The following is a 22,891-nucleotide window of genomic DNA, read 5'->3' as shown; positions in this document are numbered from 1 at the left end:
TTGGCCACACTTAAGATGTTGCATGATGCACTGTAATATTTCTTGTAACTCTGGACTTTTGCAAAAAAATAAAAATACTAAGTTATAATAATAACAAAATTGCCCGTAGGTGTGCATGTGTGTGCGTGACTGGTGTGTGAGTGTGCCCTGCGATGGGCTGGCCCCCCCCATCCTGGGTTGTTCCCTGCCTCGTGCCCATTGCTTCCGGGATAGGCTGCGGACCCCCCGCCACCCAGCAGGATAAGCGGTTTGGAAAATGGATGGATGGATTTTAATAACACAGCAAAATAGCAATAATATATCCTCTGTAGCTTCTGACACAACAAACAGGCTTAGAGTGTAATAGCTTTGAGGGCATTTCTATCATGTTAGAATATGTTGGGCAGAAGTCAGCATGGCCCTGTGTAAATACGAATATAGAGAGAGAAATGTGTGCGTTCTCAGAGCCAAGCCAATAGCCATATGTTCCCTAGGATGATCTGGCAGCTTGACTTAAAACGGCTCACTGTTTTTGTCTGTCTTTTCATACACCGGCCTTTAGGCAGACTACCGTCAACAAAGCGGGTTATTTTAAAACTTGTCTGTTTGAATGTTATGACTTCAGGAAGAGAGATGACAGCATTGACATGAGAAAAATATATTTTAAATAAAACACACACACACACACACACATGCATGTCGGGTAAACATATCTTTATGGGGACCACTCATACATTTTTATGGAAAAAATGTTAACGGTAACAATGACAGCCTTAACCCCCACCCTGCCTTAACCATAACCATAAGTAACTAAGCAAACTACAAGAGTTTTTGCATTTTTTTTTAATTGATTTTTTTTTTTTTTAAATTGAGTTTTCCCTTATGGGGACGGAAAAAAATCACCACATTGTGGGGACATTGTGTCCTCATAAGGTAAGGTATACCCGCTCACACACACACACACACACACACACACACACACACATTTACACACTGACAGCCTCTGCCCTTGGTGGCAATAAAATAAAAATGACCGTGCCATTTCCTTGTCGTTAAGTATCCCTTAATGTGACCTGACATCAGACGGAGAATGTTTGATCGCATTAAAATCATAATACTATAACAATATATCTGATATTTTCCCTTCACTACACAGATTAATGGAAATTCCTTTATTCATTTTTCCCCACTTCATTTATTTTACCTTTTAAGTAACAATAACCTTTTGAAATAAGGGGAAAAACAATCCTACCATAAATCAAATATTGGAAATACATACTCCACCTATACTTTTTATGATTGTAAATCTTTCGCTTTAACATTTTTCCATTGGTTAAGTGTTGTACTTTGAGTCTACTGAATGTCAATAACTAACTGAATGCTGTCACTTTTTATATATCGTTCCTGATTCTGCAACATAATTATTGTAAGGGATAACGGCATGACTGCCTTTTCTGCTAGATCCGGGGCTGTTTGGGCAGTTAGACAGGATGATATCAGAAACAGTCTCTCGTGTTACCAAAGCATAAAAAAGAAAAAAGAAAAGCCAACATTTTAACCACAGTAAGATAGAAAGTTTCCAGAGTCAAGCAGGACGATCTCTGTATTTATCCATCCATCCATCCATCCATCCATCCATCCATCCATTTTCCAAACCGCTTATCCTACTGGGTCGCGGGGGGTCCGGAGCCTATCCTGGAAACTCTCTGTATTTATTTAATCTAAAATCTAACACATGTGATTTAACGTGGTAGAGCTTCACCCTACAGAGTTGTGGGTTCAGATCCTACCCACCTCCCCCTCCCCCCCCCCCCCGGCTCTGTAAATGTGGAATGTGCATGTCTCTCCCTATGTTCATTTTGGTTTCTTCCGACATTCCAAAAACATGTCGGTAGGCGACTTGCTCATGCTGTGCGATTTGGGCGTGTGAGTACGTGCATTGAGATGGACTGGCATGCTGTCCAATGGCTCGCTCCGGGCTCTGTGACCATGCACAAGATACGTATTTGGATATAGATCCCTGGTTCGATATTTTACAGTAGAAATGTACTTATTTCAGTCAAGAAAGTTCAGTATTACACAATCATTATAAGCATTATAGAACAAAAAATCTTACATTGGCTTTAAATAATTAGTACATGATCATAGTAGCTATGAAGTTATATACAAATAAGATCTGGCAGAGTGACACTGGCCAGAAGGGTTCTGAAAATGTGGGTTCTTTTGTACAAATGGCAGCCTGCTATTGCGTTTTGGTCGTAGATACATTATATAAAACCCTCTCTGTTACCCAGTCACATTAATTTATACTGACAATGCAGAGCACAATGAGCATCCTGTAAGGTTAAATTCAGAGTGGACATTTTTACAGGAAACAGAAAGAGTTTTTTTTTCTCTTTTTCTTTCTTTTCAAATGCAGTTATGGTCTGTTGTGAGGCCCTTAGCTGGATGACCTTGTGTGTGTGTTTTTTTCCCCTCAGTTAACATGGCAACTGTGGTCAAGAGTAACGCATTTAACAAGCGATTGTCAAAGGATGTGAGGCTGGGCTATGTGTAGCCGATAAAACAAAGAAGGGGGGGGGGGGGGCTGTTATTTTCAAACCCCTTCTTACTTTTCGATATTGGTTACATAAGAAAATAAATGTATTATACTTGAATGAGTCATTGACGTGTTGTTTAGGAGATGAATAATGTGACATTTAGCATAGACTGAAATAAAATTACATAAAACAGGGCTTTACGATGTCTGTGGAAGAATGTTAATGCATTCTTAATGAAACAAGGATTCTTTTCCTTTTTTAAAAGCTGTTACAACACACTCATTGATTGACGCCGTCAACTTGAATTCCACTTTTTTTATTTAGTAAGATTTTTTAACAGTCATAGCTTTAACTTCTAAAACAAATATAGTCAACAATGTAGAATGTTGTACTTCATTGTGTTCTTTATACACGTACAGTGCATGTTAATACATGCAAACATTATAAAAATGTTATTGCACTACAAATATATTGTACTTAAATATATGGATAAAACTTTCAAGCAGGCAGTTGTTTATTAATGTGAAAGGTTGTCATTTTAGTTAACGGTCTTTCTTAATTGTTTTTGTTCATTTTCTATTTAAAAAACCACAGGGGTTGAGTTGTATGGCATTATGCATTGGTTGTGCGTTCACTCTTTAAAAAGACTTCAGCCTTTATTCAGGAAAGTTTGTCTGAGCCTTTAGCTGATTCCGGTCTTTTGTCATTGGCTATGGCCTCCACAGGCTGATTTGTGGAGCATCGGTTGGCTGCCTTAAAATCACATCACCCCTTTTGCCTGTTGCCATGGTGCTACTGAAGGACTTGCTGCTGTAGCGTCGGTGAATTCTAATGTTTGTCTTTTAAATCCAGGTGATTGTCTTTATCAGGAGAAACATAACAGCATAACAGTGTATAGTGTGAAACAATGAACCAGACTTGTTAACACCCTACGTGTTCCAGTTTCCGTAACTCAGTTCAAGCATCCGTTAATCCGTTAATCGTATATTATTTGGCAATATGTTAAAGTGTCAAATATGATACGTAGATTATTAAAAAACAAATCATGAAATCCTTCTGCATGAAGGGTCTATGCTAGGCTGCCACAGTTTAAAAATAAACATTTATGGCTAAAATGATAAAAACATTAATAAATAAAGGGGTTCAATGAGCACCATAATAGTGGAATAATGACTCTGATTGTTTATTTACTTATTTATATGTGCTCAAAGATAGATAACAAAGATGCAAATACATATTTATACATATACAGTGTATGTTATACAAATAATGCTTACATGCAGAATAATATTAGAAGTGTAACCTACTAATGTTACTTCTGCTGTTCAGTGAAGTTGAAAGTAGTTTGGGTGGTTTATTGTGTAGCATCCATATTGATTATCGTGCAGCATTTTTCTAGAAACAAGATATGTAATAGTATCTTATAAGTTAATAATATAAGTTTTAGAACTTCTATTGTAAATGGTCAAATTACGATTTGACATGTGATCATGCATAAAGATAGATGGATGATCAGTGAATGCTTTTGGATTAGCATCTGATGCCTGGAAGATGTGGTTATTGCTCATATATTACATGCGCCGCTCTTCAGTTTTTCAAAGGAATGCTTTGATTTCACCATGAGCTGCTATTAGGTCTTTTAAAGGGGATTTTGTTTTACATCAAAATTTCATCATTTCATCATCAACAAAGTCAATAACTGACACAGTATTTCATTTGCATCAGACGATCTACAGTATCTGAAGGGCAGTCTTCTGTGCTTATCTAATTAATTATGAACCATTTCATTGTTGTATTTTTTCCAAGAGAAACATGCCATATTTTTAATTATACCACAGCCTTGGTAAATACTATTTTTTTTATTGATCCAGAGATGTCTCATGGGTATTTATTATTGTGTAACCGCACAGCTAGTTCCGGCAGCCTAACAACAGTTCTGCTATGGGCACAAAGCAGGGAACAATGTGGGATGGGGTGCAGGATACAATCACACACCATTCATACACCATCACATCTACGGGTAATTTGGTAACTCCAGTTAACCTCAGCATGTTTTTGGACTGTGGGCAGAAACCAGAGTACCTGGAGGAAACCCTACGACGACATGGGGAGACCCTGCAAACTCCACACACATGGAGCCATGCCAGAGACTCGAGGGAACATGTTACCCAATGTGCTAACGTGCCTGATTATAAGTTATTGAAAATTTTATATTATTTATATTTATATAAATGATATATAGATAAAAACGTGCTTCCCTTCCTCTCGTTCTGCATTATCGCAGTGGCCCTGGGCTGAATTATAAACTTTATAAGTTAGAGAATCTAAGCACTTCTATGGGTCATGTTTCAGTGAGTGCAGAAACATGCGTTTAATAGGCTTAAAGTAATACAGAATTCGCTCTCACTAACCAATGCATACATTCTCTTATTTGACACATGCCTGCCTATGTCAGTGTTGAGACACTTCATTGCAGGTTTGTTTTCCTATAATAAGCTGGTGTTCACCTTCCATTTTAATGTCTGTGCAAAGTACTTGAAAGGTATTGCTGTGACTTAGGTTACGCATGAAGCATCCCTTATCAATAGTATTACTTTATTAATAACTAATACTGAATAATGTTGTACAGAATATGTTGTGGCATGTTGAAGAATTATCTATAGACAGTATTGTGTATTTTTCTTCTGTTGTACTGTTATAGCTGTAACCTTTAACTTTGACAACTGACGGCTAGAGTTATCACAGCTGTCCCAGGTTAGTTTAGGATTGCTTGTTACAGCAAAAAGGTTAGCAACTGGAAACCTTTGCAAGCCGTAGTCTCACAAGAATCCTTCTCTCACCTTTTTGCAAGAGGGACGCGGGACACTGTGTCAGAGATGTTGCAGGAGATCAGTTGACTGCTTAAGGAAATCCTCTGTGGATCACAGCAGGGGTCTCCTCTGCATTTCCTTAAATTGGGGCCCACTGGGGTGGCATTGATGTGAACTGACCCATTAGTGGTACATCTCTGGATGCCCGGTATGGCAAATAGTCTCAGCCACATCAGTAACATGCCACCATTTGTCAGCTTCTCCTTACAATAATTGCTACCATTCACTTTGATGTTTGGTAAAAAATAATAAAAATAATCGACAATTTCCAATCAAAACTTTTTTGTTGTTAGTATTGATTTTTTTACTTGTACAGAAAGATTTTATGAGATATTTAGATGTTTGTGTTTTAGAAATTCAGTATTGTTTTATCAAGCCAATTTGGCAATTTGGGGTTTGGTAATCTCAGAGCCTTGGCAGGCTGTGCACAATGTGTAGCCTAAAGGCTGTAAAACACAATTACAATGATGAACAAATGAGAAATGGACAGATCTTTGTTTGTACAATATGTTGTCAATTATATTTAGGAAAAAATAAAAATTCCAAGATTTAACTAGGTTGTGTTTTCTTTTTATGCATTATAATAATTCTCGTAACCAGCATCTGCCACACACACACACACAGTCGGGTAAACATACCTTTATGGGGACCAGTCATTCATTTCTATGAGAAAAATGCTAATGCTAACTATGATAACCTTAACCCCCACCCAGCCCAAACCATAACTATAAGCAACCAAACAAAATACAAGAGTAACACTTCACTCGACGGGGTACAATTGCATAGTAACTCAATTACTGCTGAAGTACAAATCATGAACAAATATATCCACTATTTGAGCTAAAATATGCATCAAGATTCATTAATGATGAACAAACATGACATCAGTACTTCACTTGTGGTATTCATTACTTGTTCCTTCAGTAGTTTAATTAACAGATGTAGTTACAAATATAGTATTTGCTTGGGATAAAATTTGCATTATGATTCATTAATGATGACCAAATATGAGATCAGTATTTAACTTGTGTTATTCATCGCTTGTTCCTTCTGTAGTTCACAAAGGTTTACAGAATGAACAGACATAGTAACAAATATAGTTGCTACTTGAGCTAAAAGATACAGCACTATTCATTAATGATTAATTAATATGAGATCAGTATGTAGCTAAGACTTAGTTTGTGGTTAATTGATATCTAATAGCATACTACTAATACTGATAGTAGTACTAATACTATTTGTGCCCAGTCAAGTAAGGTGGTACCAATACAAGACTTTTGACTATTTTAGATTTCTGATTGCTGTCATATTTTTTTTTCAATTACGTTTTTCCGAAAAATAAAAAATTAAAATAAGGTAAAAAGTTACAGCTTTATATCACATTCTGGGGACACTTTGTCTAGACAATGTACAGTAATATCTACAAGCCCACACACACACACACACACACACAAACACAATGAGTATGCAGGCACTTAGGGAAGAAAATTACAGAAGCTGGGAACCTTTTAATCCATTTATTCTGTGTTTATATCCATCTTGCATTTGTACAAACTACATGGAGCTCACAGGGAACACTTATATATTGCAGTAAATGCTGGCCTCCTACACTGCGAAACACTGCAATAAAAAAAGAAAAAGTTTGTCATATAAGCTTGTAGATCTCTAAGAAATCACTCTAGGTATTGAAAAGTATACAGTAGTATGGAGTGTTTAGTTTATTCATGTCAGTATTCTGGCACCCAATAATCCCATACTGTTGAGCTTGACATTAATCACCAGCTCTGTATTGCAGATTTGTAACTTATCCCTGACATTACACACACTAGTATGGATTTTAGACCTGTCATGAATTTTAACCGCAGGTGAGATTAACAAGGGTTGGGAAAACAGGTCACAGGTGAAACTAATGAACTCAAAGCAAAACTACGAACTAACCAAGAAACAGGGAAAAACTGAATCTAACACTGGGAGTAACAAAACCGATAAAACATAACTAAGGCTCAAAACAAGAAACCAAAACTGAATACAAAAATCACCAGACAGGAAGCAGAAAACCTCATGAAACACTAGGGAACAAATTACAAAAATAGAGGGGGTGGGACTCGAACATGTAACAGAGGGGTTCAACAGGGAGCAGGGGAAAACACAAAGACTGATAACACAAGGGACGGGATGACCAGCACCTCCTGCTGGCCAAACAGGGAAGGGACACAGAGTGGAACAATAGGAGCTGACCCTGACATTTACTACATCTTGAAAACGGAAAATAATGTTTCGGTTACCACAGCAACTGCTTCAATGTCCAGTTTAATTCAGACCAAAAAAAGCACCAAATTTATGAGCTTTCTATTTTCTACTCAGTCTGAATTGACATAGATCGGGGACCAGGTGTCCTAGAAAGTGTCACATTTTGCCTGGTGTCACCCTACTTCACGTCTTAGACAGCTTTATTGAACTAATTATTTGAGCTGTAATTCACCTCACCTGGTGTTTTTGTGTGTGAATGAGACGATAATTAAGGTAAAGTGTGAAATGCTTGTGGTTTTTGAAGACTGAATCTTGTTATAGTTTAAGGCATTGAACAAAGACTAAGTGACATCCACATAATTTCAAGGAGGACTGTCCAAAAAAATAAGCAAACTTATTGATATTCTTCTCCGTCTTTCTGTACGAAAACACTGTTTCCTGACTGCTCATGTTTTGATGCTTCTGTGATGTTTTAGGACATCAACAAAATTGCCAGACATACAGCAGGTAAAATGTCAGCTCTGTGATTAATTGTAACACTGCAGCTGGTAAATAACTTCGCCTGAGCTGAAACAACTTGGCTCTTATTATGATAGATGTTTGTTAAATTAGCCATGTTACAATTTCTTTGCCATAATGAGTGACAGCAACATGCGCATAAACAATGATAACTATAAAATACTAGAGCTGATTGTCAACCTCTTTTGATACATTTGGTAATATTCTTAGTTCTAGCTTGTCTGAGTGAAATACAGCTCTGCAGCTTTCACATTATATTCCACCAAAATACAAATAACAACTTCTGTTGAAAAATAAAAACAAACAAAGCATAAAATCATAATTTCAAACGTTGTTCTGCCATAATTATATGGGTTCCAAGGTCTCAGATTGGAATTACACTGCTAGATCGTACACATTTCCTTTGAGTTCTCTGGGCTCCTCTTGCTATCCTTCTAAAGGGCCTTATGAAATGCTGGGGGTGGCATGGTGGCATTTTGATGTTGTGGGGCACCAGTATTTCAGTCCCCAGAAGGTGAACCTCATTTTTATCAAAATCTGTGACTTCAATCAAGAACCAAAAAATGTCAAAAGTCTTGTATTTTGTTTGATTACTTATGGGGAAGCTTAGGGCTGGGTAGGGGTTAAGGATTTCATTGTTGAGATCAGGGTTTTTCCCCATAGAAATGAATGGACGGTCCACACAAAGATATGAATACAAATGCGCATGAGCATGTGTGTGTGTGTGTGTGTGTAATGCGATGGACTGGTGCCCAATACAAGGCAGCCCCTACCTGGTACTTGGGGGTGGAATAACTTATTTGGGGGTCCTTTGCGGACATTAACATGGTCACTCAGGTGTTACTGAATTAACCCAGGTTGTAACCTATGCGTTAGTTGGTCCTTGCTGACACCATCTTCTGAGTGGGATACGTACAGGTGTATGTGTTTGCATTTATATACATACTGTACATAGTCACATATATGTATAAGGGTAGCTTAAATATTCTGTGTTTATATGTCTACCAGTCCTCATGAACTGACTTTGATGGAGGAAAATGATTTTGACAGTTGCTTCTGTTTATCCCAGCTTTAAATTGCGTGGCCTTGGTTTGATAACGAATGAAAAACTTTTATTTTACTCTCAGACCCGTATAAAATATTGGTGATACCAGTATTTCCTGTCTCTTATTTACTGAGATAATTAAATATCTGTTTCAGCTTTATTGCTTGTGCATTCCATCCTTCATGAAATGCATGTCTGCCATTGGTCACTGCTTGTATAGTGAGTCGCATGTGCTGATGTTGCATAATTTGACATTAATCTTTTTCATTCACGTTGCTTTCAGGAAACTGAGATTTTGGATATCACCTATATCAAAGATGCAAGAAGTGGGAAGTGCACTAAACCTCCAAAGGTAAGTGAAATTCTTGTTAAATTTTTTTAGCCCTATATTTTAAAAACTTATTTTGTTTCAATCTCGTTTTCCTCTTAAAATTGCCACTAGGCAATAACATAGTATGTAAAATATATATAAATAAAAAAAGTGAGGCCAATAATAAACTGAGACTTGAGACTAAGGCTACGTCCGCACTAGTTTCTACGGGAGTTTCCGAAAGAAAAGATCTGCGTTCATACTACCGTTATCAGTAGCGTTGAAAAAAACTTCTGCGTTCACACTACTGTGTGTGATCGGCAAATGACATAGCTTGCGACTACAAAAATAATTAGCTTTCGCATTTATGTAATTATGTGTATTGTATATAACTGTGGTTGCCAATGTATGTATTTATGACATTTTACATTTGCACATTTAACCAAAGCTTTTTATAATATATTTTTAGAAGTGTTACACTTTGTATTTTGTTTGTTGTAGCTGGAACACAATGTGTCATTTTGATGTTTTGTTTGTCCAACCAAATTGTTTTACAATCCGAGGTATATACAGTATTAGGAATCATTTATTTTGACTTTGATTAGTTGTAAAGTTACATTTTTAAAAATGCTTAACAGTTGATTAATCTCACCACAACCATGTTTTTAAAGTAAATGCATGCACTGTATTTTACAGTATTTAGCAAAGTGAAATATCACAGTACTGTAGTGTCACAAACACAAAGCAGTACATACTGTAAAAGGGATCATCACAGCAACAACACAGGGATCCAAAAATTTAGTCACTACACATCTCACTCTCTCCCCCTCAGTTTCAGTGCACTCTCATGTTCGATGGCTGGATTTCTTCATCATAAGCTAGGTACAGTCTTGTTTTGAGCTCCACAATAGTTGTAAACAGCATACAGTACAATGTACACAAAAAAATTTTTTAGCTACATCCAAGTAAGGAAAACATAATATGGCAGGTAACGAAAGTCCTGTGTACCCTACATGTTCACATATGGCTTAGTTCCATGAAAATAAAGGAAAAGCATTAATTCCCCTGAAGGATAACTAATTAGGAAAGGAGACATCGAAATGAAGAATGCTAATCAGGAAAGCGTCACGAGCTAAGTACGAACCTATCGGAAGTCACTGATGTAGGCGTGACAAAATGCTTACGTTTTTTGAGCGTCTACTCTAATGCATTTACGGACAGGTTACTTTTTCTCCACTTCGGGAAAAAAAGGTCCGCAGTAGTGCGGATGGAAAGCTAAATCGGAAATTTTGCTTTACTAAACAAAAACGTAAGACATGTAATTAGTATAGATAAGGGAAAAGGTTGAGGAATATTCTAAAATGTTCTGAGATCTTGAAGGCAAGAGAAAAAAAACACTTTCAAGATTTCAAAGTCTATTTTTAAAAATATAACCAAGCTTTTTATGGGATTTGTGAATATGGCTTGTTGAAGTAAGCCCTGTTTTATTTTATAGTGATTTTCTTCTTCAAATTAGAAGGAATATAGACATCAATATTTTTTTTCCAGTCCCGTGGGTAGGTTTAACACTTAACCTTTCATCATGCTATATGGTTTTACTTATCACTGTGATCATAAATGCATTATAGTATGCTGGTTTCAGCTAGCTGCAGGACATATCCTGACACATTTGTAAACCCACTTGTGTTTGAACACCCACACCTCCTCTCCATGCATAAAATTTTTGGTCATTTTCACATATAAATGTACTGTATAATAGCATTTTTTTTATGCCAGTCTCTTGAACTTCTGTGACAATTATTGACATCGGACTCCATGTCAACAATAGAGCTTAGCTAAATAGCTGATGATAAACAGTGCATGGAATAGATGTGAATAATTGTGTTCCTCTTCAAGAGAGAACATTCAGTTCAGCATTCGTTTGGCTGATCTGCTGTGCTTTTGCCATTAGATTGTTGTGCTTCTTTGTAATCATAGTAGCTCACTTGACACTTTCCAATATAAATACCATTTTACCATAACATAGTCAACCTGCGTGGGGCTGTTCACCATCGCGGGGTGGCTATTGTTATTGCGGCCGGTTGCTGGTACCATGTTGCGGCTCGCCCTTTCTGCTACGCTAAACGGTGTGGCTTGACTCCAGCAACAACCGTGTGGGGAGGCAGGTATGAGGGGGCATCTGAGAGCCACTCAGAGAGAAACGCCTTCCTGAACGCAGAAACAGAAAGGCGACAGATCCCAGAAATAAAATATGACAGAAATAGGAAAGACACCGGAAAGTACCCTTACAGACACCTTCAAATCCCTGAAGTTCTCTAGTTTCACAGAACCTCTAAGACAGCAGTGGGGCAGGTACCAGAAAGTACCTATAGAGACACTTTCAAATCCCTGAAGTTCTCTAGTTTCACAGAACCTTTAAGACATAAATGGGGAGAAGACCGTAAAGTACCCTTACAGACACCTTCAAATCCCTGAAGTTCTCAAATTTCACAGAACCTTTAAGGCATAAAATGGGAAAAGACCAGAAAGTACCCTTACAGACACCTTCAAATCCCAGAAGTTCTGTAGATTCAGAGAACATCAGAAGTGACAGATCTTCTCTTAGGAGTTCTACATAAACATCATTTGCGTTTTTGAAATGTATTAAACATACTTCAAGTCACTGATGATGCAAATCCACAATTTTTGTACACCTTAGCAAATCCACGTTCTTTTATATCCGTTGCAAGCACTTTATCTATTGGCTTTCATTGCTGAAATACCTTATTCTGTTAATGCCAGCAGCACCATTTAATACTGGTTGCTCTCCTTTATCATTGCAACTTAATGGTTTTTGTCAGTTAACTGTGTATTAGGAAGGAAAAATCTTCTGCCGCTCCACAGAAAAATCCATGATTGGTATCCTAGCAACAGCTTTCAAACACCCTGGACAGTTCAAGGCACCGCAAGCTCTTGGTCAGAAAGAGACAGGTGTGGAAGTTTGTGTTTTCCGGTCTTCCTGCTTTCATTCTCCCGCGGCTTTCAATTTAATTGAACCTTGGCTAAATATATCCCCGCTCGTGACTGTAGCATGCAATTTACTCTACTGCTACTTGATTTCCAGTAAGCGTATAAAATCTTAGGGACATTCGCAAGATCTGGGAAGAAGAATAACGTGAGACTGTAGCACCCAGGTTTGATGAAATTCTGTCTTCAGCTCAGTTTCAATTTTCATGTATTTTATTAGTGTGTGTCTCTGTACACAGTCTGGATAATAAGCTCAGCATATTTTGAACGCCACCGATAAGGGATGATCCCTGTCCTGCCACTTTAACAGATGAACATAAAGGGAAGCTGTAACAACATACATCCATTCTGATCAATACAATTTATGGTGGTGGGATATAGAAATTCCTGAGACTTCAGCCATTGTTAGTTACCATGGGTCTATATTACTGTATCTGCAACAGGATAAAGTCCAAATACATGTCAGATTATCATGTTATTGATGATGTATTACAGTATTATTATTATTATCATTATTATATATTTATCCTGTGTCCCTCGGCCATGTGCTCTATACTGCCTCTGATTGGTTCCAGGCCCTCACAAGGGCAAGCCAACTGCATGATGGGAAACTTTGTATAGTTACCTCATAAAAAAATAAACAGCTTTGCATTGGTCAGTATATTTTCAACAAACATTTAACTTTTCGCTGATATAATTCTGTCCCAAGTCATCTTCTCAGTGGAAATTGCATGACAGGGAGGTAATATCACTGGCAGATCAGGACTAAGGTTCGAGAAGACAAATTCCCAGCTGATGACCCTTAGAAGCAGATTAAAATGAAGCACCGTCGTCCATTAGACTGCCATATCGTAAATAATACGGATGATGTCTTGGTTTAAAGAAATGGACGTGGATTTAATGTTTGAGAATAAATGCCGTTTGAGTGCTTGCCAGTAATGGTCATTGTCGCACATTATCGGATGAAGCTCAGCTGAAAGCAAGACAATATGTACCCCGTGCTGCCAAGTTTGGCATCCATTCTCAGTTTTTTCCAAATAAATATTTGATTTCAAGAATGGAATTAAAAAAAAAAAACTGTCAGCTCGTTATTTGTGAAATGCATTTCTTTGGCCGCCACCCTACAGTGTTTATTCTGAGCGCAGACTGCCTGTATTAACCATGGTTTCCAAATATGCCAGATGTTTGTTGTTGAGAAAAAGTAAACATCTTAACCCTTGTTTAGTCCTTTATCTTTTGCTAATATGTCATGCATTTTTGGTTATATTTGCGGTAGTAGTGTGGCTGCCTCTGTCAACCTGCTTTCAGAATATTAAGATAAAGAAAGATAAGAAAAAAAGAGGATAAGATTATGCAAACCATGCTTTAAAAATGTAATTCCTACTCAGTAAAAGGCTTTATCAAAACAACATAATCCACAAATACATATTGCCTACTGCAAAAATCAAAAATTAAACATGTGGCAAAAAACATTAAACACGACGGAAATATTGACATTTACTTTAATTCACAAACAACTTTCCCTAGATTGTTTTCTCCAAACATTCACAGCCAACTACGTGGTTGAATTTAATTATCCGTTAACTTGGCATAATCAATCTCCTCACACTAGAGACCTCGGTTTAGAATTTCCCTTCAGCCTCTGGGTCTTTGCTTTGGAGGGAAATAAGTCCACTTGAAACTTGAAATTCAGCTGTGAAACCTTGCTGCTCGTTCCATGTTCAAATCGACATAATATTTCTCTTTCAAAAATCAAATTAAACACCTGTACCTTGACGTCTAGAAGGCCTGCAGGGTTTGGCTCCTAATTTATTTGGTAGTGCCCGAAAAGTAATACACATCTATGTTTGTTTGTTGTCTGTAATGATACATTGCTATCTTTTATCATTATTTATAGAATACATAGGATTGGACATAGAACATATAAGAACAGACATAAAGAATAAGGTTGTCATCTTTGAGTTCCCAGAACAAAAATAAATGGCTGAATAAAGGATACTATTCAACCACAGTACACTCTGGAAATGAAAGCAACCCTAAAAAAGCAGAAAATGGCTAAAAATACAGAATGTAACTTCAATTCTGTCATGGAAATGTATCTTGCATGAAAAGAATTTATAGATAAGATTCTTATCTCCCGTGGGAGTAGCTAGGGGGCGCTAAATCCTCCTCCCGTTGTCAAGAACACAAGCTGGTGGTGACTGGGGGGTGGGGGCTGGGAGCAATGGTGTGCAATGGGAGGAATGCAGGTGTGAGCGTTTGTAAACGTTTTCCAGGATGAGGCTCGATTCGGAGATGTGTCGCTACCGCCTCTTTGCAGAAACTCCTGTGAACTCGGGAAATAGACAGTAAAAGAATCATCACTAAGTGCATGTAGATGACTGATGATATTCATGCAGAATTTTGGCTTTACCCTCAGTGTCTCTGAGTCATGCTGCCCAGCTTCCGGGATGCAGCCTGTGTGAATTTGGATGGATTTTGCCAGCCCTCTGTGTGAGTGGCTGTTTTTTTTTCCACTTTCCTTCACATGTCAGGACTATTACTATCACCCTCCTGCCCGAGATTAAGGGAGGATGTGGCTATATTAAAAGGCCGGCTCGTATTTTATTAGACTTGATGGACTAATCTGAATGAGCCATTTGCATCGTGGACCAAAATTTCTTTTAGCTGATATACATTTCATCGCTCTACTGAGAATTCCATCAGTATTCTGACGACAAATCCGATTCGGAATAGAAGGTTTCATTTCCTCCCAAATTCTGTTGATTGGAAAGTATACACAAAGTGCATATGTTGTTTGAGAATAAATGCAATGTCCATGATTTGAAAATACTGTAGAATTTTTTATTTCCATCTCTATATATAAATGTTTATTTTTTTTGTGAAATATATGTATTTTTCCTTATATCTTTTGCACCATCATGCTGATATAGATTTCAGGGGAAAAAAAAAGAAAATGATACATACAGTATACAGTATATTGTGGGGGGGGGGGGGGGGGGTGTTCTACCAGCAAAAAAGTAGCTCAGATCATGCAGTGCTGAAAGTCAATGTTCCTCTGCAAATAACTATTCAGCTGGGATGTGGGTTTCATGTTTCACTCAGGAAATAGAGCATCCCACATCAGCTCCTCCAGCTTTTCAGCTTTTTAGTTTCCGCCAAGTCCGGGGGGACGCGTGCGCCCCACTGACCCACTAATACTACTTCCAGCAATCTGGTACTCCCTGGAGCTTAGCCATCCAAGAACAAGCAGGGCCAAATTCTGCTTTGCTTTATCCTTTCGGCAAAAAAAAAAATATATATTTATACATAAAATTATACATATATAATGTCAGAAAAATGTAGAAATAGTTCACTAAACACAGCTTCAAGGAATATAATCATGTTATTGCACAGTGTCAGCTTGGACAAACCAGATCCTGTGATGACATCAGCCCTATGGATGGTTCCAAGTCCTGATTTCCTTTCCCACAATCCCTTTCTCTGTTTTGGACAGATGAAGAGCTTTAGGCATTGGTGCTTTTTTGCACGATGAGAATATTTACCGATAAATATTTTAAGAGCAGATGAGTTGACACACATTCTGTTTGTGAGGTATAATCATTTGGAAGTTTAAAATGAGATACCTCCATAGAATCTAGTTTTTAATAAGCTAGAACCTAATTATTATGAGCTATGTTTATGTTTCATGCATTATTCTTCCTTTAGAGTGCACTTTTACTAAATTCAGCCAATTGTCATTTTGGCTGAAATCCAAGGGGCACGGTTGTTGTGCTCAAATCTGACCTTTTGTCAATGTTGTTTCTCCTTGATATGCAAGGTGATTTCGATCAGTCAGCCAACTCGCCCACTTTAACACGGGAAATGACAGCGGAAGATTAATTTACACAAACCCACAGTAGCCCTGCTTGGTGGACGGTCTGTCTAGCACCACAAGGTCTATTTAATAAATCGGTTTCAGTCACCAGTCCTTAGGCGTAATTTTGGAAAATATTACTAAGTACTTGTATCATCAGGTAGGAATGTACAAACAATCTATTCTTAGCACGTGCTGAATGGGGTGGGTGCAGTGTCTCTGAGTGGGAAGGCTCTACATCAGGGCCCTGACGATGTCGACTGTGGGGCCCAGCTGCCCATTTATGGCTGCAATGAAGTGGACCTTGAATTAATGGACCACACGGAATCAGCTTCAATTATTATTGAGCCCCTGCCAAAATGATTGTTTACTTTTTTTATTGTGTTTTTATGTTTCGTGTGAAATTATGTGCAAAAAACGTTTTTTTGTTTATACCCGCATACAAACGCATATACCACACTCATCACATGCAACAGTGACATTTATTTTTATTTATTTGCTTGCTAATTTGTACCTTCGATCTTTAATCTGTTAAAATTTGAGTACATTGTAAATACAAACAGCAGTTATTTTTCAATTAAAAAAATATATATCTTCTGTTTACTTATCCAGCACAGGGCTGGGTGTTTTAAAACCAGAACAGGTAACCTTATATGCCCATCAGCCGCATTAGAGAAATAAATGGAAAAATATTCTGAATTATGCATTCTGCTGTGCGTTTTCATTAGATTTCTTGGGGTATAAAACAACAACTGGGATAACATTTTTAGAGACAATCCAGAGGGTTGATATTCTCTCCTTGACAAATTAAATCATAATTATGATGGCCAATGGCATCATAGTCAGTGCACTAGAGCATTGTAATGAGTACACATGTACACATAATTTAAAATCCAATTTGCTTTTTCATTTCTCTATTTATTAAGCGTAATCACCTCGAGAATCACAACAGAGATGCAAGCCAGCCGTTGCATTAGTCACGTGTTGCAGTAATAAACATACTTGTTTTTTTTTTTACATTACTTCATGTAAACCTTAAACAATCCCAGATGCAAGATTCATTCGATTGTTTCGTTTGTCTTTATTGTTTTAGTGTCATTTCACTTTGGAAACACTTTTTCAATACCGTTCATGAATGTAGTGATTCTTCAGTCATACTGTACCATAAAGTGGCATATATAACTTTGCCTGCCTTTTCGCAGTATGAAACTACCCTCTGCCGAGCTGCATAAATGCTCTAAATGCTAAAACAATAAATAAATCAATATTTTAGCATCAGATTTATGAAAAGGGGGGGGCAAAGCCTTTAACGGGGTCTGATGATTTTAATTAAAATGGATGGAGATGCACTATGTACACTACTGGGGGGGTGGGTGGGGGGGGCAGAATCTTAATAATCATAATGATGATTTCACTTTCGTTCAGGAGTATTACACACCATCTCAGTTTCCATGGCATTTGCAATAAGTCCGACATTCTCATACTTTGCTGTTTCACGTTGCTGTCATCCTCTAGCTACAATACAAATGCATTAAACTGATCACAGCAATAATACATTCGTACTAAGCACGTCCTAGAAGATCTGAAGTAACGTCGATTTCCCCACTGCCAAGCAGATGATTTACTGGATTGTTCCATGGTGTCACCATTAAGACTGTCCCACACTGAGTGCCATCTAAACAGTATCACTGCAGTATGCTGGGAGATATATTTGCTAAAGCAATGTAGACTTTACTTAGGTGCTTCTGCTACCTAACTGACAAGTACCCTGGCTCCGCGTTCTATTTTTAACCACGAGCTTGTGTGGGAGGCCTTCGTGACGCACTGGGATGCGAAAATCTGCGGAGTGGCCTGGCGTGTTGAACGTGGGGCTCAGTTTAAGCCTTTATTAGTTGATTAGAAAGGAAAAAAATATGCATATGCAATAACTCTTAAAAATAATGTAGCACCGAAGTAGCCATCTATTGATATATATTTCGTACTGATTATCCGGTTCAGGGTGGTGGAGGGTTTGGCTCCAATCCCATGATGCAGTGGACGGCCTGGTTAGAAAACAGGGCATTATATGTAACCGCAAACAAATAAACAGGTCACTGCTTTTCTCAAATCATTAAATATGTGCCAATAAGCCATACTTGAGCTTGATTGGCCCGATAAGGCCCCACCCAGCTGCCACTTCCTGTTAATAATAAAAGGTAGGTGGACACCATGTCTAGTCATGAGTAACACCTGCTAGTTCCCCAGAGACCCAGGTTAACAGACCTTGCCGTTATTCTCACATGCCTAGTTTCATTTAATTTTTTAATTAATTATTTTTTTTTTCCAAATGAGTCACCCTGGTCTGGGGCCCAAAAATTACTTTTGGCTGTTTGGTTTGCTGTGGTGAATCAATACGATTCTTCAAACGTGGCATCTGTGAACGTTTGTTTATTAAAATCCTACGCCATGTCTAGCATTTTCATACGCAAGCCTCCTCCTATTGTACACGTACAAGGAGTGAAGTGGACTCTCATTAGCAGGTGTCACAGTATGTCGAGAGTCAATAATTGTCCCTGCCATGTAATCAGGGCATGCATGAAAAATTAAACCCAACAGAACAAGGAAAAAAAGGTTTGACCAAAGCTTTTGTTGCTAACAGAGACGCTGTGGTTGGTATATGCAGGTACACAGCGTATACCCACCACTGAGAAATACATTTAACATATATTCACCCCAAATTTCTACCAGGCTTTCGATGAGCCACACCTGTTCCTGGTATTTACCTGGCAACAGGAGTGGCTCATCAGAAGCCTGGTACGATAGAAAACCTACCGGACAGTAGCTCTCCAGGAATTGGAGATCCCCGGAATCTAGTCACTCATTCTCCGAAACTTGGGAACAACATACATGATAATCATTAAAAATTTGCAATTGGTTTTTGCGAATATATTTAACCCTTCACTACTGATTAGTCATGTGATATCACTGTAATGTAATAGTAAATCTGTTACGCAGCATCAAAATAACAGGGGAGGCATGTTGCTCCTGCCTCACTATTTGCCACAACAAACACGGCGGTATTTCTGGCAGAATTGTACCGATAGAGACCCCTGTCAGCCTTCCGAGCTGAAGAGCTTCACCGCCACCGCTCTCGAGTTCGACCACTCATGGTCCCGAGTGCACTTATCAACCCATCGATGCTCACGGTTTGGGAAATGTACCCATAACTGGGGGAAGAACAAACCGTGCGCTTTAATTTGTTATTGGGTCTCTGTTGTCCCCGGAGCCATAGGCAAATGAGGATATGGAGTTATTTATGTCATGCTTTCGGGGAGTGGGCAGTGCGGATGACCGAGCTAACACTCACTGGCTGCATTTGACTGACACAAATAATAAGCTGAATGACATAAATACATGACATTTCTAGATTAGCATACAGCCACACTTAGCCTATAGAACTGTATCTTTAGATCAACCATATTTTTGTGTCTTTTGGGTTTTCCTTAGCCTTCTTTTCCTAATGCATTTTAGGCTGCACTTGAATTATGTACATATAGTTTTTTTATGAAATAGACAAACAGTCTGCTGTTATTTCAGTTAATGACTCTCGAAGATAGTATTTGATAAATCAGTCAGGCACATTTGAGCTAATCGCCACTGTATGTTTAGTGACACTGATCAGGATGTCAGACATGTTAAACGATTTTCATAGTGTCATTAAAATCATAATCATAATCATTATAATGTCCGTAAAGAAAGAAAACAGACTTTTTTTCTTTCAGCAGGATCTTAAATAATAAATATTGCAAAATGATCATGTAATGAAAAGAAGATGTTAGTGGCAGTGTCTAAAACATATGGAAAGAAACGTTTTTGAAAATGTTCATTAAATTACATCATTGGCTGTATGCCTGTCCCCTCTTGTTGGTTGTCACTGTTCTTTGCAAACTTGGATCCGTAGGAGGACATTTCTCCCTTCTGCGGCGTGCTGGTGCTCAGTGTTCATGTGTAAGCGGCCGTAAGGATTCTGAATTGTGGGCTGCCGGGTCATTGTATGAGGCTGACTGTTCCATTGCAGTGCTGTGCAATTAGGAAGAGACACTTCTTCGAAGCATTTAGGCATTCATTGCAGTGGGAACCTCAGCTCCGGTAATGCAGTGGTGTTTAATTTAACGCCCGTCTCTCTGTCTACAAACCTCGCCTGAAATTGATGTGCCTTTAAATATACTACAGCTTCCCCATTAGTTTTTGCAAGCCTCAAATGTTTTGTATATCGTACATTATGGTAGGGCAATGTTTGTACACTTTTTGTACACATATGACAAGCTTGTCACCCTCAGGAAAATTAATGGCTTACATTTTACAATTTAAATGGACCAAGTTTAGAAATAAGTCACTAAGGATGTTGTCATAAAGTCTGGATCACTTGATCCAAGACAAACCCAATCCATGCTATTAAAATCCATTTCAGATCTTTTTAAACATGTCTCAAAGCTCCCTGCCATCAGACTGGCTGTAGATACAGTGCTACTGCTACAGTAACATGATTTTTTAAAAATAATATATAATAGAATTATTAGTATAAATATTATTCAGATGTTTTTTTTCCATTCATAGGTTCAGTTTTTGTGTTTCACAAAAGTTAGCTGACTGTAAAAAATACTTTATTAAATGGTTTGAGAAAAAAAATGTCATTTTGGGTGGTCTATTTTTTCAAGAGAAGTATTTGTACAAAATATTGCCGCAGGTATATCACACATTTAGTGGAGTTCCATCTTCCCTTCCTTCCTGTGTCTCGTGATAATATGTTGGTCTGCTGCAAGCTGCCCCATGCATGTGAAAGATAAAGAAAAAACAATTTCACTATTGTCAGGTTTGTCTTCAACCTGTTTTTCATCGAAATGCATCTTGACATTTGGAGTGTGTTCGCTGTGATTCCCCTATCTGTGCTGATTATGAAATTATCACTAAACACATGGTACTCACCAGGAAAGTGCAGCTTAACAGACTTGATGATCCTTGGGGTCAAGGAATGAAGGAAAAAATACAGGCTGTTATCATGAATTAATTTACATTTTTGGTAGATACATACTAGTACGGTCCTGGAAGGAGCAAAGATACATTTCTGTTTGATGGTTTTACCTAAGTCTTCCATTCTCATTTAGACAATTGATTGCTACATATTTTCACTCAAGTACTATTCAAAATTAATGACATACAAGCAGAAAAAAATCTCCACAAAGCTCAAGGCTATAAAACTGCTTAAACAATGCACCATTTATTTCAAAATTCATACCCCAACACCCAAAATATTTTAGAAGATATGTGGAAAGTTAATGGAGGAAATGCATGCAGCTCAAGGATGCAGCCTGATAATTTCTTTCAGAGTGTCTGTTTCTCCAGCCTCATATTAAAGCAAAACTGCAAATCAGTCATAGCTGCTTCATGGACTCTAAGAATCTAGAGGGCATGTACCAGAGTTTCAGACCAGTCGTTAAGTCAGGTCATCTGCTGTGCTGTATGCATGGTTCTCGGTCAGAACCTCTCAGCTGTGTAGCCGACATTGACAGAAGGACTTGTGAAATCGCTGTTTGGTGAACTCGCCTTTGTCCTTGTGTGACCGTGGATTTCCCTTCACTGTGGCTTCTGTTACACAGACATGCACTTTTGCAATTGTATTTGACAGGTTGGAGCTTTGCAAAAGAGCCCGATCAGTGATGGGTGCCCTTGTGCATCTGTGTGCCATTTCCAATAAATCATACTGCACTGGTTGAAATGTGACATTATGGGGACAGCTGGCTCCTTTATTAAAAAAAAAAAAAAGATTTGTTAACTGTAAAATCTTTTGCTTTGATTGGGAGTTATTTCCAGGAGTTATATTAGTGTGTTTTGGTGTCTTCCTGGAGCTTTTTAGACATTTTCCTATTACAATAAATAGTTGCCATTGTCAGCGTGAGTGGTTTGGTGATTTATCAGAAATGCTCTGCCGTACTGTGTAAACATTTCACTTCATTGGTTTCGCTTGCGCCATTTCCAGTTTCTTGAGGAATAATGCTTTCCTCTCTGTTATTCATTACAGAAACAGTTAGAGAAGCAATGGCTGAAGTTACTGTTTTTTTTTTCTTTTTGTTGTATTTTGTTGCACTGCAAGATTGTAATTTGTAACGACTGCTGTCATTAGGCACACAATGAGTTCAATTACTTCTCAGAAGCCATTCTACACATCGCGATTACAGCAATAGAATTGTTTTTTTTTTTTACACCCTACTGTGATTTGTCGAAAGATGACACCGAGAACATAAGGTCTCATTCGTGGCCTTTCACATTGTTTTTCCTTGGGTGATTGTGTAATTATGCAATTGTGTGATTACCTATAAAACTCGCTTTATTGGTCTGACCCCACCAGAATGAATTTGCCTCGCCGACGTAAGAAATGACTGATGTGCTCAATTGCTGATTATGGACCTTCCACTAGGCCAGCCTGAGATCACTAGCAATGAGTTTCCAGAACCCTTTGTGAGTCCAGGGTCCAATATG

General features: G+C 38.0%; 1 protein-coding gene across 6 annotated transcripts in view; it reads left to right on the top strand.

Moving 5' to 3' along the window:
- LOC125707050 (1-phosphatidylinositol 4,5-bisphosphate phosphodiesterase beta-1) overlaps window positions 1-22,891 on the top strand; it is a 63,978-nt gene that overhangs the window by 6,033 nt on the left and 35,054 nt on the right. For all 6 annotated transcript variants that reach the window (XR_007382168.1, XM_048973926.1, XM_048973930.1 and 3 more), the window contains exon 3: window positions 9,487-9,555. Coding sequence is in view for 3 of the 6 variants with exons in the window: in XM_048973926.1 (XP_048829883.1) it covers window positions 9,487-9,555 (69 nt within the window). In the remaining 3 variants the exon portion in view is untranslated. The remainder of the gene's footprint in view (window positions 1-9,486; window positions 9,556-22,891) is intronic.

The sequence above is a fragment of the Brienomyrus brachyistius genome, chromosome 14 (genome assembly GCF_023856365.1).
Source record: "Brienomyrus brachyistius isolate T26 chromosome 14, BBRACH_0.4, whole genome shotgun sequence".
Taxonomy (NCBI): domain Eukaryota; kingdom Metazoa; phylum Chordata; class Actinopteri; order Osteoglossiformes; family Mormyridae; genus Brienomyrus; species Brienomyrus brachyistius.
This window is presented reverse-complemented; position numbering and strand designations above follow the sequence as displayed.